The sequence below is a fragment of the Salvelinus fontinalis genome, chromosome 6, assembly GCF_029448725.1.
Source record: "Salvelinus fontinalis isolate EN_2023a chromosome 6, ASM2944872v1, whole genome shotgun sequence".
In the NCBI taxonomy this organism is placed as follows: domain Eukaryota; kingdom Metazoa; phylum Chordata; class Actinopteri; order Salmoniformes; family Salmonidae; genus Salvelinus; species Salvelinus fontinalis.
In genome coordinates, this window is record NC_074670.1 from 50,862,095 (window position 1) to 50,876,305 (window position 14,211).

The 14,211-nt window shown below is 41.5% G+C and overlaps 1 protein-coding gene across 1 annotated transcript; it reads left to right on the top strand.

Moving 5' to 3' along the window:
* Window positions 1-457: 457 nt before the first annotated feature.
* On the top strand, window positions 458-10,547 carry LOC129858039 (START domain-containing protein 10-like). Its single transcript, XM_055926924.1, has 6 exons — window positions 458-948; window positions 1,462-1,609; window positions 2,061-2,164; window positions 2,545-2,662; window positions 2,810-2,862; window positions 8,339-10,547. Exons 1-6 carry the CDS (start codon window positions 763-765, stop codon window positions 8,552-8,554), a joined length of 825 nt encoding a protein of 274 aa, XP_055782899.1. The 5' UTR covers window positions 458-762; the 3' UTR covers window positions 8,555-10,547.
* Window positions 10,548-14,211: the final 3,664 nt, after the last annotated feature.

Consider the following 14,211-nt stretch of genomic DNA (forward strand, 5'->3'; position numbering starts at 1 on the left):
CTTACTAGTGAAGAATGTCAGATTGTTGAGCAGCATGGTCTTGTTTCAAATACATCAGTCAAAATATATATATTGTCTTGTAATTGATCTTGTAACTTTTTTTCATCCATTTCATATTGTGTTGCCGGTCAAAGGTTATTAGCCCTAATGAATGGAATGTTGCCTAATCCATAGATGAATGGGCCTAATCATGCAATTCACAGTGCATCAGTGATTGTAACCAACGGGCCAGTTTCTGTGCCACGAGGACGGATATTTTTGTTACATAAGATATTGTGCAATTTCAGTACGATTTCAGTACGACACAGCATTTTTGCATAATATATTGTGCATTTACTATACGACACAACATTTAGAATTTAATCGTGACTTCTTTGCCAAACAAACTCTTGTATTTATTACTTGATATAGTTTGTTGAAAGGGGCGTGGCCATGTTGATAGGGGTGTAAAACTGCAGGTAAAGAACACCCTGCCCTGGATTTTAAGTACGAAACACACAAAGGGTCTTAGATATGCTGAAAACTGGGTAGGTAAGGAATCTAACACAAAAATCCAGTCCAACTTGATATGCTAATCAGTGAGTAGAAAAACGTATTTATCTCACTGTCACTACTAGAATAGCATTTTGTTAGAGGCAAGAGGGTCGGAGGGGATACACAACATCAATTCAGTGACTTGTAGCATTTCGCTTCTTCTTTTGCTCGTTAAGTAGGCTACCGCTTTTTCATTCGTTCATAAGGATTTATTGTTGGATATAAATTATGTCTCGAGTTCTCTCGAGAATTATACCAGACGAGGCAGTCTTTGCAGACTTCAGAAGACAAGCCTTGTCAACGGACAACTGGTACAGCAAATATGACAAGAACGGGATGGAGGTCTGGGTCGAGGTGGCCCCTGTAACATCCCCTCAGGGGGGAAAAAACGTACCAAAAGTTCACAAGATAAAAGTAAGGAAACCTTGGTTTGACTCACCTGTCAATTTGATACACTGTAATGTAAAACTAACAGTATGAAGTCATGGCCATGGATCAGTCGACTGGACAACATTTTTGTTTTTATTTTCAGTCAATTTAAACTTTAAATTATATACAAAAATAGGGGCATGCTGTATTCCATCACGAATATCATAGTCTGAAGAGACATTGCACTATAAGGACAACATTTTCCTCTCTTTTCTCTACTTTCCAATGTATCTCAATCTCTAGTCTTTTGACATTTCCATGTCCCTTGAGGGAAGCGTGACAGTTTTTCTGTTTTCCACCGCAACCCTTTTGTTTTTGTGGCAACGTTATCACAAGAGCATCTAGGGCGTGTTTCCAACTTTCCATTATCATTGGTTTATCTGGTGTCATATTTTATTATAGTGAGTACTCAACAGATAAGAGCAGATCTAGAGACAGATCTAATTAATGTATTCTTTTACTCCAATAATCAATTTACTTTTGCTGTTTGTATTTCAGTGCAGAATGACCATAAAAGATGTGTCGGCCGCCACGATGTACGACGTCCTTCATGATGGACAGTATCGCAGGAAGTGGGACCCCACCATGTTGGAGAGCTTTGACATTGCCCGTCTCTCACCTAACGCCGATATCGGTTATTATTCATGTGAGTTCCTCTTATCTGCTAGAGTTAAGTGTGCTGTTCCACATTCCTCTCTGTTGTTTTGTCTCTTCTCTCAGTGCAAGAACTTGACGGGTCAACTTTACTAATGATTGACTTTAAACCACAGGTTCAAACATGACATGACCACAGAGGAAAATGTCAAATAAATCTGGTATAAAGTCTCGTATTAAGATTCACTCCACTTTCCCCTTGCTTTAAGGAACCCCTTCCTCCATGGCACCCCTTCACAGAGTCTTCAGGAGTTCAGACAAGGCATGAGTGACCTGTTTTTCAGAGTGTATTTAGTCAACACAAGAGTCCAGTTGCTGCCTTTAAATCTTTGGTTACCCTGACATTGAAAGGCAGGGGGGGGGGGGGGGGGGGGGGGTGGATGTTGTAAATGAGAAATCTTTCCTCAAGTTGTTTTAAATTTGTTGTCCTGTTTTTTTTTCAGGGCTGTGTCCGAAGCCACTGAAGAACAGAGATGTGGTGACGCTGCGTTCGTGGCAGGTGACGGACGACGAGTATGTGATCATTAACTGCTCAGTCAAACACCCAGTAAGTACGCCATTCACCTCCACCTCCTCTGTCTGTAGACTTTGGCTCTTAGCAACCATCCAGTACATACAGCAGTCTGTCTGCAGTTACTAATAGTTACGGAATGTTATATCAGTGTACATATACGAGGACAATTAGCTGACATTGAGCCATAGGAATGGTAGAGCCGAGACTCATTGCAATAAAAACATAATTTATTATTATTCATCCACATTAAAACCACCTCATCATGTATAAAGTGTTTCTCACTCAATATTTGCCTGGAACAGTATGGACGCAGCATATTACAAGGTTGTTACATGAATGTGTTTCTTGTTATTCACATGGCTTCAGAATATGCAAGTGATAACGTCTCAGCTGATTTGGTTATTTCTTCACAGAAATATCCTCCCAAAAAGGACCTTGTGAGAGCCATCTCCCTCCTGACTGGCTACCTAGTGAAGGCCATAGGACCTAATAGCTGCTCCTTTACCTACCTCTCACAGGCTGACCCCAAAGGTGAGACCCACCTTCGACTGACCTTTTTCAAATCCTATGCTTAAATTATCTTTTTTTTGTTGAAAGATATTTGACACAGATTATGTTACACTACAGGTACCAAGAGTTGCAGTGATTATGGATTATTTGTTTCATTCTGTATTTCAGGTTCTCTTCCAAAGTGGGTGGTGAACAAAGCATCTCAGGTTCTGGCTCCCAGGGTACGTGAATGACCTCAGACAACATTGTTATTCATCTCCCTTCGGCTACATTCTTTAGCTTCTTTGTGTTTGACAACAGAGTTATAACTGGTTTTTAATCTAGCTCCAAAGCATCAGTCAGCCAATACCTGAGTGTGTGTTAGAGCTACAGTGATAATTCTTGTCTTTGAACTAGATAGTAAAAGTGTGCGAATCGACGCACAGCGAGTGTGGGTTTCAATTCTCCTTAAATGACAATAGTAACCATAGAAACCCACTGGAAGGTCCTGCTCAGCTTTTTGACAATGTAGTCTCTCAGGTAGAGCAGCTGACTCTCAGCGGCCCTGTAGAACTCGTTTTCCTGGTTTCATAGCATGTGCAGCATTCAACTATTTAGGGCAAGGTGTATCTTTGTGTGTGAAACCAAGATTGTGTGTGTGGCTCATAGCTGTTATTGAATGCAAACCTTGACCTACTGATTAATGATCAACAGCTGGCTACTCTTCAAAAGCCTGTTTGAATAGCACCCCACTTACGTGCATTGTAACATCATTATATAAGTTAGTAAAACACAAATGATAGAGATCAAATCAAATCAAATGTATTTATATAGCCCTTCTTACATCAGCTGATATATCAAAGTGCTGTACAGAAACCCAGCCTAAAACCCCAAACAGCAAGCAATGCAGGTGTAGAAGCACGGTGGCTAGGAAAAACTCCCTAGAAAGGCCAAAACCTAGGAAGAAACCTAGAGAGGAACCAGGCTATGAGGGGTGGCCAGTCCTCTTCTGTCTGTGCCGGGTGGAGATTATAACAGAACATGGCAAGATGTTCAAATGTTCATAAATGACCAGCATGGTCAAATAATAATAATCACAGTAGTTGTCGAGGGTGCAACAAGTCAGCACCTCAGGAGTAAATGTCAGTTGGCTTTTCATAGCCGATCATTGAGAGTATCTCTACCGCTCCTGCTGTCTCTAGAGAGTTGAAAACAGCAGGTCTGGGACAGGTAGCACGTCCGGTGAACAGGTTAGGGTTCCATAGCCGCAGGCAGAAGAGTTGAAAGTGGAGCAGCAGCACGGCCAGGTGGACTGGGGACAGCAAGGAGTCATCATGCCAAGTAGTCCTGAGGCATGGTCCTACGGCTCAGGTCCATCGAGAGAGAGAAAGAAAGAAAGAGAGAAAGAGAGAATTAGAGAGAGCATACTTAAATTCACACAGGACACCGGAGACAGGAGAAATACTCCAGATATAACAGACTGACCCTAGCCCTCCGACACATAAACTACTGCAGCATTAATACTGGAGGCTGAGACAGGAGGGGTCAGGAGACACTGTGGCCCCATCCGATGATACCCCCGGAGAGGGCCAAACAGGCAGGATATAACCCCACCCACTTTGCCAAAGCACAGCCCCCACACCACTAGAGGGATATCTTCAACCACCAACTTACCATCCTGAGACAAGGCCGAGTATAGCCCACAAAGATCTCCGCCACGGCACAACCCAAGGGTTGAAGTTGAAAGTATTCACACTCCTTGTTACAGCCTGAATTCAAAATAGCTTTTTTTCACACATTTACACACAATAACCCATTATGCCAAAGTGAAAACGTGTTTCAGAAATTTTAGCAAATTTATTGAAAATGAAATTCATAAATATATAATTTACATAAGTACTCACTCCTGAATTAATACTTTGTAGAAGCACATTTGGCAGCGATTACAGCTCTGTCTTTCTGGGTAAGTCTCTAAGAACTTTCCACACCTGGATTATGCAACATTTGCCCAGTTATTATTTTCATAATACTTCAAGCTCTGTGAAATTGGAACCAAAATGAACCAGGTTTTACTCTAGGATTTAGCCTGTGCTTAGCTCCATTCCGTTTCTTATTTTTCCTGAAAAACTCCCCAGTTCTTAACAATTACAAGCATACCCATAACATGAGGCAGCCACCACTATGCTTGAAAATATGGAGAGTGGTACTCAGTATGGTGTTCTATTGGATTTGCCCCAAACATAACACTTTGTATTCAGGACAAAATTGAAAAGCTTTGCCATATTTTTGTCAGTATTACATGCTGAGCACACTGCCTGTGTCACGTGCGCGAGCTTTGCAAAATAAATGTACACATGTTATTCAATCATTGCACCCACACTGCTTGCACGCCTCAGCGAGCGTCTGCGTGGCAAGGCGCTAAAATAGAAATAGGTTCTATTTGTGACGCTCAACGCGTTGCAAGTCTGGCCTCTCCCATGTCCTCGTTGGTTTTTAAGAGCATATACCACGTGCCATCTCCTCATTAGTTTTAAGGAGCATATACCACGTGGGAGATTGAAAGATGAACTGACGACCACACTCCAGTCGGTTGTAGTAATGCACCATAAAGTTAGTTGCCAACCGCCATATAAAGTCCAAAGAAGTAAAAAAGAAGCCTGAGGACGGAGGAGAAAGTAATTCGGTTTACCGTTTTATCTGTGGATTAACTGTCGGAGTAGAGGACCTTGTGCATTTCAGGTAAAATAACAACCCAATGTTTAAATCCCAGGACAAAATAGCTAGCAACAGAAAACTAGCTAGCTAAATTGCCATAAATGTTTAATGCTTTTCAACCTGTCCCCAAATTAATGTAATTGGTTCAGAGTTTGTTTTGATATTTCATGCACGCGATGGCGTACGCTCGCGGTCGTTTTGGTTAGCATGACACTTTAGTGCCTTGATGCAAACAGGATGCATGTTTTGTAAGATTGTTATTATGTACAGGCTTCCTTCTTTTTACTCTGTCAGTCAGGTTAGTATTGTGGAGTAAATACAATGCTGTTGATCCATCCTCAGTTTTCTCCTATCACGGCCAAGTCACCATTGGTGAAGTGAAGTCCCTGAGTGGTTTTCTTCCTCTCGGGCAACTGCGTTAAGAAGGACGTATGTATCTTTGTAGTGACTTGGGGTATTTACACACCTTTAAAAGTGTAATTAATAACTCCACCATGCTCAAAGGGATATTCAGGATATTTTTTTATTTTTACCCACCTGCCAATAGGTCCCCTTTGCGAGGCATTGGAAAACCTCCCTAGTCTTTGTGGTTGAATCTGTTTGAAATTCACTGCTGGACTGAGGGACCTTACAGATAATTGTGTGTGTGTGGGGGGGGGGGGGGGGGGTACAGAGATGAGGTAGTCATTCAAAAATCATATTAAACACTATTATTGCACACAGAGTCCATGCAACTTATTCAGTGGTGGAAAAATTACCCACTTCAGTACCCACATACTTGAGTAAAATTGAAGATACATTTAATAGAAAATGACTCAAGTAAAAGTCACCCAGGAAAATACTTTGTGAGTAAAAGTCTTGAAATGTTGCTTCAATATATCCACATAATTGTACTTCCTCACGATGCCATCTATTTTGTAGAGTCCCTCCTGCAGCAAAGCACCCCCACAACATGATGCTGCCATCCCCGTGCTTCACGGTTGGGATGGTGTTCTTCAGCTTGCAAGCGTCCCCCTTTTTCCTCCGAACATAACGATGGTCATTATGGCCAAACAGTTCTATTTTTGTTTCATCAGACCAGAGGACATTTCTCCAAATATGATGATCTTTGTCCCCATGTGCAGTTGCAAACCGTAGTCTGGCTTTTTTATGGAGGTTTTGGAGCAGTGGCTTCTACCTTGCTGAGTGGCCTTTCAGGTTATGTTGATATAAGACTCGTTTTACTGTGGATAAAGATACTTTTGTACCTGTTTCCTCCAGCATCTTCACAAGGTCCTTTGCTGTTGTTCTGGGATTGATTTGCACTTTTCGCACCAAAGTGCGTTCATCTCTAGGAGACAGAACGTGTCTCCTTCCTGAGTGGTATGATGGCTGCGTGGTCCCATGGTGTTTATACTTGCTTACTATTGTTTGTACAGATGAACGTGGTACCTTCAGGCATTTGGAAATTGCTCCCAAGGATGAACCAGACGTGGAGGTCCACAATTTTATTTCTGAGGTCTTGGCTGACTTCTTTTGATTTTCCCATGATGTCAAGCAAAGAGGCACTGAGTTTGAAGGTAGACCTTGAAATACATCCACAGGTACACCTCCAATTGACTCAAATGATGTCAATTAGCCTATCAGAAGCTTCTAAAGCCATGACATAATTTTCTGTAATTTTCCAAGCGGTTTAAAGGCACAGTCAACTTAGTGTATGTAAACTTCTGACCCACTGGAATTGTGATACAGTGAATTATAAGTGAAATAATCTGTCTGTAAACAATTGTTGGAAAAAATTACTTGTGTCATGCACAAAGTAGATGTCCTAACCGACTTTTCGAAACTATAGTTTGTTAACAAGAAATATGTGGAGTGGTTGAAAAACCATTTTTAATGACTCCAACCTAAGTGTATGTAAACCTCCGACTTCAACTGTATATTAAGCAAACCAGACTGCACAGTTTTCTTGTTTTTTAAATTTTTCTTACAGATAGCCAGTGACACACTCCCAACACATTTAGACATACTTTACAAAGGAAGCTTTTGTGTTTAGTGAGTCCTCCAGATCAGAGGCAGTAGAGATGACCAGGGATGTTCTCTTGATGTGTGTGAACTGGACCATTTTCGTGTCCTGCTAAGCATTCAAAATGTAACAAGTACTTTTGGCTGTCAGGGAAAATGTATGCAGAAAAAAGTACATTATTTTCTTTAGGAATGTAATGAAGTAAAAGTAACAGTTGTCAAAAAATATAAATAGGAAAGTACAGATATCCCCCCAAAAATACTTAAGTAGTACTTTAAAGTGTTTTTACTTAAGTACTTTACACCACTGAACTTATTATGTGACTTTACACCTAAACTTATTTAGGTTTACCATAACAAGAGGGTTGAATACTTGACTCAAGACATTTCAGCTTTTCAGTTGTAAAAAAAAATCTAAAAACATAATTCCACATTGGCATTATGTGATATTGTGTGTAGGCCAGTCTTTACTTGACATAGACTGACCAGGTGAATCCAGGTGAAAGCTATTATCCCTTATTGATGTCACTTGTTAAATCCACTTCAATCAATGTAGATGAAGGGGTGGAGACAGATTAAAGAAGGATTTTTAATTAAGCCTTGAGACAATTAGGACATGGTTTGTGTGTGTGTGTGCCATTCAGAGGGTGAATGGGCAATTAAGTGCCTTTAGAACGGGCTATGGTAGTAGGTGCCAAGAACTGCAACGCTGCTCGGAATTTTCACACTCAACATTTTCCTGTGTGTATCAAGAATGGTTGCACCACCCAAAGGACATCCAGCCCATTTGACACAACTGTGGGAAGCATTGGAGTCAACATGGGCGGGTGGTGCGCAACTCAATATTAGGAAGGTGTTCTTAATGTTTTGTACACTCACTATACACGTATATGCCTCTGGACAGAACTGTATAAAAGTGCAGTAAATGCAGTAAGTGAGGGGGGAAAACTAGGCTGGGGCTCAGCTCTAGGTCTCTGACACCCTCCTCTCTCCCTGCAGGTGCTGAAGTGTGTTCACAAGGCCGGCCAGAGCTACCCCGAGTGGAAGAAGCAGAACTCTCCGGATCAGAAGCCCTGGTTGTACCCAGAGCAGAGCATCCTGCCCATGATGGACCCATCTGAGCTGACCATCCAGCGGGCGGACTCTCTGGAGAACGTTGACGAGAGCACACAGCTTGACATTCAGGAGGGCGACAAGACAGACGATAGCAGCTGAGCACATCTGTCAGAGGGGATGAAACCGAGCCAAGAGAGGATGGATGGACACGCTCACACAGACCTAAAGGCTGAAGTCTTTGACCTCTCCATGGCACTTGCACCCAATCTTTAAAGTCTCCGATCTACCCCCAATTAATTTTGTATTTATCCTGTTTTGACCTTATAAACCACCATTTGTGTCTTTATGGGTGATCAAGAGAATGAACTGTTTACATCTGTCTGGCCTTATGAAGCGGAAACGTCATACCAATGAGTGGCAATTCTGGTTCATCTACTCCGCTTGAACTGAACTGATAATTATTTGCCAACTGACTGTGCCAACTCCAGACAGTGCACTGGCAGAAGAAGTGTTAGATACTAGGACTTGGTTGTTGATTGTGATATGCAGCTACTTTTAGAAACATTAGCAGCATCAAGTCTATTATCAATTTCAAATGTTTGGAATAATTCAGAACAAAGTTGAAGAAATGCCAGGATTGGCTGTTTGATATCCTGAGTATAAATGAAAGTCAATAGAGGTGTATTTGTATGTTCTGTTTAAAAAAAAAACATTTTATGGGAAACGTATTTATTGAGCTACAATGTATAGATTTGACTATTCTCCTGATCAACGTGCACGTGGTAGCCAAGAGTATGGTTCACCCTCCACATGGATAGACGGAGTGTCTATCCATGTGGGTTCTCATATCGATATTTATTGAAATGTTGTGCAATCTGGGAGGGAGTCAATGTAGTTAATTCCATTACTAGTTATGTACACTTGGGGGTTATGTATGCCTTGGTCTTACTGTAGGCACTGAATAAATGATCCAATGGTGACTTCATTCAATGGAAATCTTTTCAGTAATATCACACTTAGCATTTTATCAAATGTACAAAGTGAGTTATTAATTTATTAAGTGAATTGTACGATAGATCTTTTTTCTGTGTTATTACCTGAAGGATTGGAATTGCCGTCATAGATATTACTCCTTTAAAGTTAATTTATTGTCATAAAGTTACTTTCAAATAATGTCATGACAGAGCAAGCAAGGATCTTGAAGTCAGCCTTGCAAACTGAGCTGTCAAACTTGACTTTGAAGACAAATGATTGGAACCTTTTTAAATAATACATCTCAGATAAGATTCACGTGTATGTGCGTAATTACTTTGATTTGCTTTGTCAGTCAAGATGTCAGTCAACATAACCTCAAAGTGGAACAATTAGTTATTCTACTGTTGTGTCACTGGAGCAAAATAAGAAGGCCTGGTTTTGGTGTTATCAGGGCAGCTGCATGTGTAGCATGGTCGGATTAGCCTACATGTAGAGTCAGCTTCTGTAGCCATGTAGTAATGATTCTTTCATTGAAGAAAGCATATAAAAGCATATCAAATTAGGTTACTGGGAAGCTTGAGAAGCTTGATTTATTTAGTATTCTACAAGAACATGATCTGTGAAGTTTGTCAGGACAGATAAAGAGTATCCTGACTCCATCTGTACGGTCATTAATGGACACAACAGTGATTTAGAGTCACTATCCCATCTATTTCAGACATGTTAAAACAGATTTGTAACTCATTCCGTGCTGACAATTTATTAGTGAGGGACCATGAACTGTGGCACAGAACACAAAATGTGATTTTGTTTCATGTATTGAGCTTCATACAAGGCAATTGGTGTCGCTGTCACGTTCTGACCTTAGTTCCTTTGTTATGTCTTTATTTTAGTTTGGTCAGGGCGTGAGTTGGGGTGGGCATTCTATGTTGTTTTTCTATGTTTTGTTCTGTTGGTAGATTTCTATGTGTTGGGCCTAGTATGGTTCTCAATCAGAGGCAGGTGTCAGTCGTTGTCGCTGATTGGGAGCCATATTTAGGTAGCCTGTTTGTCATTGTGTTTTGTGGGTGATTATTTTCTGTTCTGTGTTTTGTTTCACCGTACAGGAGTGTTCGTTTGTCATTTTATTGTTTTTGTTCAGTGTTCATTTTTCATATTAAAACAATATGGACACTTACCACGCTGCGCATTGGTCCTCCTCTTCTTCCAACCACGACAAGCTTTACAGTCGCCATAGTTGAATGAGGGATGTTGGCACCTTAATAGTCGACAGGTTATGTGAAATATAATTTAAGGTAGTTAATAACACTAACAGTTAGTAGTCTGAAACAATGCCTGCATCTTAGATAACCTCTAAACATTTCATACATATTTTACACAGAATAAAGGCATTATTGGGTCCTTGGTGCATTATATTGCAATTGTTTTTATTGTTTTTTTAAAGTAGACAAAGAGAGAACATCATTTACAGTAAGAGAACATAAATAAAGCAACAGGTTACATTGATACTATCCTTTGCAACAGCCGTTGGACAATAAAATAAAAAATATATTCTATATAAGTACATGGATGTAAATATAAATATAAATTATAAAAGGATATGGGGGGATTGCAGAGGCTACATTAAGTTCTCAGCGCAGAGGTTACGCTCAAAGTAGTCGCAAAATGGCTGCCAGACCTTGTAAAACTTTTGAGAGGAGCCAGGGGTAGAATATTTTAGCGTCTCAAGTTTAAGATGGGCCATAACATCCCTAACCCAGAGAGATACTCTGCCAACCCAGTTTAAGATGGACCATAACATCCCTAACCCAGTTTCAGATGGGCCATAACATCCCTAACCCAGTGTAAGAGGGACCATAACATCCCTAACCCAGTGTAAGAGGGACCATAACATCCCTAACCCAGTGTAAGAGGGACCATAACATCCCTAACCCAGTGTAAGAGGGACCATAACATCCCTAACACAGTTTCAGATGGGCCATGACATCCCTAACCCAGTATCAGATGGGCCATAACATCCCTAACCCAGTATCAGATGGGCCATAACATCCCTAACCCAGTATCAGATGGGCCATAACATCCCTAACCCAGTATCAGATGGGCCATAACATCCCTAACCCAGTTTCAGATGGGCCATAACATCCCTAACCCAGTATCAGATGGGCCATAACATCCCTAACGCAGTTTCAGATGGGCCATAACATCCCTAACGCATTTTCAGATGGGCCATAACATCCCTAACCCAGTATCAGATGGGCCATAACATCCCTAACCCAGTGTAAGAGGGACCATAACATCCCTAACCCAGTTTAAGAGGGGCCATAACATCCCTAACGCAGTTTCAGATGGGCCATAACATCCCTAACCCAGTGTAAGAGGGACCATAACATCCCTAACCCTGTTTAAGAGGGGCCATAACATCCCTAACCCAGTCATGTGATGGCGGTGTATCTGACTTCCACTCAAAAAGAACAAGTGGGTGTGCCAGAAGGGACGAGAAGGCTATGGCCTCTGCTTGGGTGTTACAGAAAGTAAGACCATCGGTGCCTACCCAGAAAAGAGCGACGGAGAGATCTGGGGCAATTTCCTTATTGCATATACAGTATATGAGAAAGTCTGAAAGATAAAGTTACAGAATGGAACTAGCGTCAGCATGACCAATGCATATGATACACAGTGCCTGATGGCATCTAGAGCAGGCTGGGTCTATATCGGGATACAATCTGGCAAGTCTACTCCTGCAAAAGTGTACGCAATGAAATACGTTAAACTGAAGTAACCCATGTCTAATGCAGATAGAGGATGAGTGTATCCTGTCAATTGCAGAATGCCAGGTGATATCGGAGATCTCGCTTCCAAACTCTTCCTCCCAAGAATGCTTTACATGGTCAAGAGTGGGGCATGCCATACTCTGAATAATGTCAAACAGCATTGAAATGTGTCTCTTTGCATAGGGATCCAGGTTCAAACATTCTTCAAGACAGCTAGTGGGTGGGAGAGATGGGAAAGAGGGGTAGATCTTTTTTGTAAAGTTGCGAATCTGCAGGTACCTAAAGAAGTGTGTCTGGGGTATACTGTGCTCTCTAACTAGATGTTCAAAGGGGATAAATAATCTGTCATGGAAGAGGTATTTTACACTCTCAATCCTTTCTGAAACCATAGCTGGAAGGCTGTGTCTATGAGAGAAGGCGTGAAGAGTGTGTTGGAAATAAAAGGCATGGATGTCTTGTCTATGTCCAAAGTGGATCCTAAGCATAAACTATATCCTGAGTGAGCTTTTCACAATAGGGTTGTTTGAGTGATATTGTTTACTCAATGGTAAGGGGACAGAGACTAAGGAAACTGGGGATGATGTTTTCCATAAGGGACCACACCGGTCCTTCCCCTTCTAAGAATGTAGAGACCCAAACGGTTATCTTGTGAATATTGGCAGCGCAGAAGTAATGGAGGAAATTGGGTAGGGCAAGACCCAATTTCTTTCTGTCCTTTCTGTCTTTCCAAAAACGCTTTACGCAACTGTGCAATCTTAATATTCCAAATGAATGTAGATCCCAGGAGGTTGGTGGCACCTTAATTGGGGAGGACGGGCTCGTTGTAATGGCAGGAGCGGAATCAGTGTTATGGTATCAAATACATAAAACACATGGTTTCCATGTGTTTGATGACATTCCATTCGCTCCTTTCCAACTATTATTATGAGCCGTACTCCCCTCAGCAGCCTTCACTGAAGTAATACAGCATACAGTACAGTGCATTCGGAAAGTATTTAGACCCCTTGACCTTTTCCACATTTTGTTAAGTTACAGCCTTATTCTAAAATGGATTAAACTATATTTTTTCCCCATCAATCTACACACAATACCCCATAACGACAAAGCGAAAACAGGTTTTTAGAAATGTTTACTAATTTAAAAAAAAAATATATACATTATTTACATTAGTACTCAGATCCTTTGCTATGAGACTCGAAATTGAGCTCAGGTGCATCCTGTTTCCATTGATCATACTTGAGATGTTTCTACAACTTGATTGGAGTCCTCCTGTGGTCAATTCAATTGATTGGACATAATTTGGAAAGGCACACAGCTCTCTATAAAATGTCCCACAGTTGCAAGTGCATGTCAGAGCAAAAACCAAGCCATGATGTCGAAGGAATTGTCCGCAGAGCTACGAGACAGGTTTTTGTGTTGAGACACAGATCTGGGGAAGGGTAACAAAAAACAAAAAATGATGCAGTTTTGAAAGTCCCCAAGAACTCATTTTTAAATGGAAAAAGTTTGGAACCACCAACTCTTCCTAGAGCTGGCCGACCGGCCAAACTGAGCAATCGGGGGAGATGGGCCTTGGTCAGGGAGGTAACCAAGAACCTGATGGTCACTCTGACAGAGCTCCAGAGTTACTCTGCGGAGATGGGAGAACCTTCCAGAAGGACAACCATCTCTGCAGCACTCCACCAATTAGGCCTTTATGGTAGAGTGGCCAGACGGAAGCCACTCCTCAGTAAAAGGCACATGCCAGCCTGCTTGGAGTTTGCCAAAAGGCATTTAAAGGATTCCCAGACCATGAGAAACAAGATTATCTGTTCTGATGAAAGCAAGATTGCCAAGCATCACGTCTGGAGGAAACCTGCACCATGTTTTTCAGCGGCAGGGCTGGGAGACTAGTCAAGATCGAGGGAAAGATGAATGGAGCAAAGTACAGAGAGATCCTTGATGAAAACCTGCTCCAGAGCGCTCAGGACCTCAGACTGGGGCGAATGTTCACCTTCCAACAGGATAATGACCCTAAGCACAGAGCCAAGACAATGCAGGAGTGGCTTCGGGACAAGTCTCTGAATGTCC

Bases quoted from the DNA above. Each gene is read 5' to 3' on its own strand.
- LOC129858039 (XM_055926924.1), top strand. From the start codon at position 763: ATGTCTCGAGTTCTCTCGAGAATTATACCAGACGAGGCAGTCTTTGCA. The intron at 2,165-2,544 runs GTAAGTACGCCA...ATTTCTTCACAG, and splicing joins ACTGCTCAGTCAAACACCCA to AAATATCCTCCCAAAAAGGA. The intron at 2,663-2,809 runs GTGAGACCCACC...TCTGTATTTCAG, and splicing joins CTCACAGGCTGACCCCAAAG to GTTCTCTTCCAAAGTGGGTG.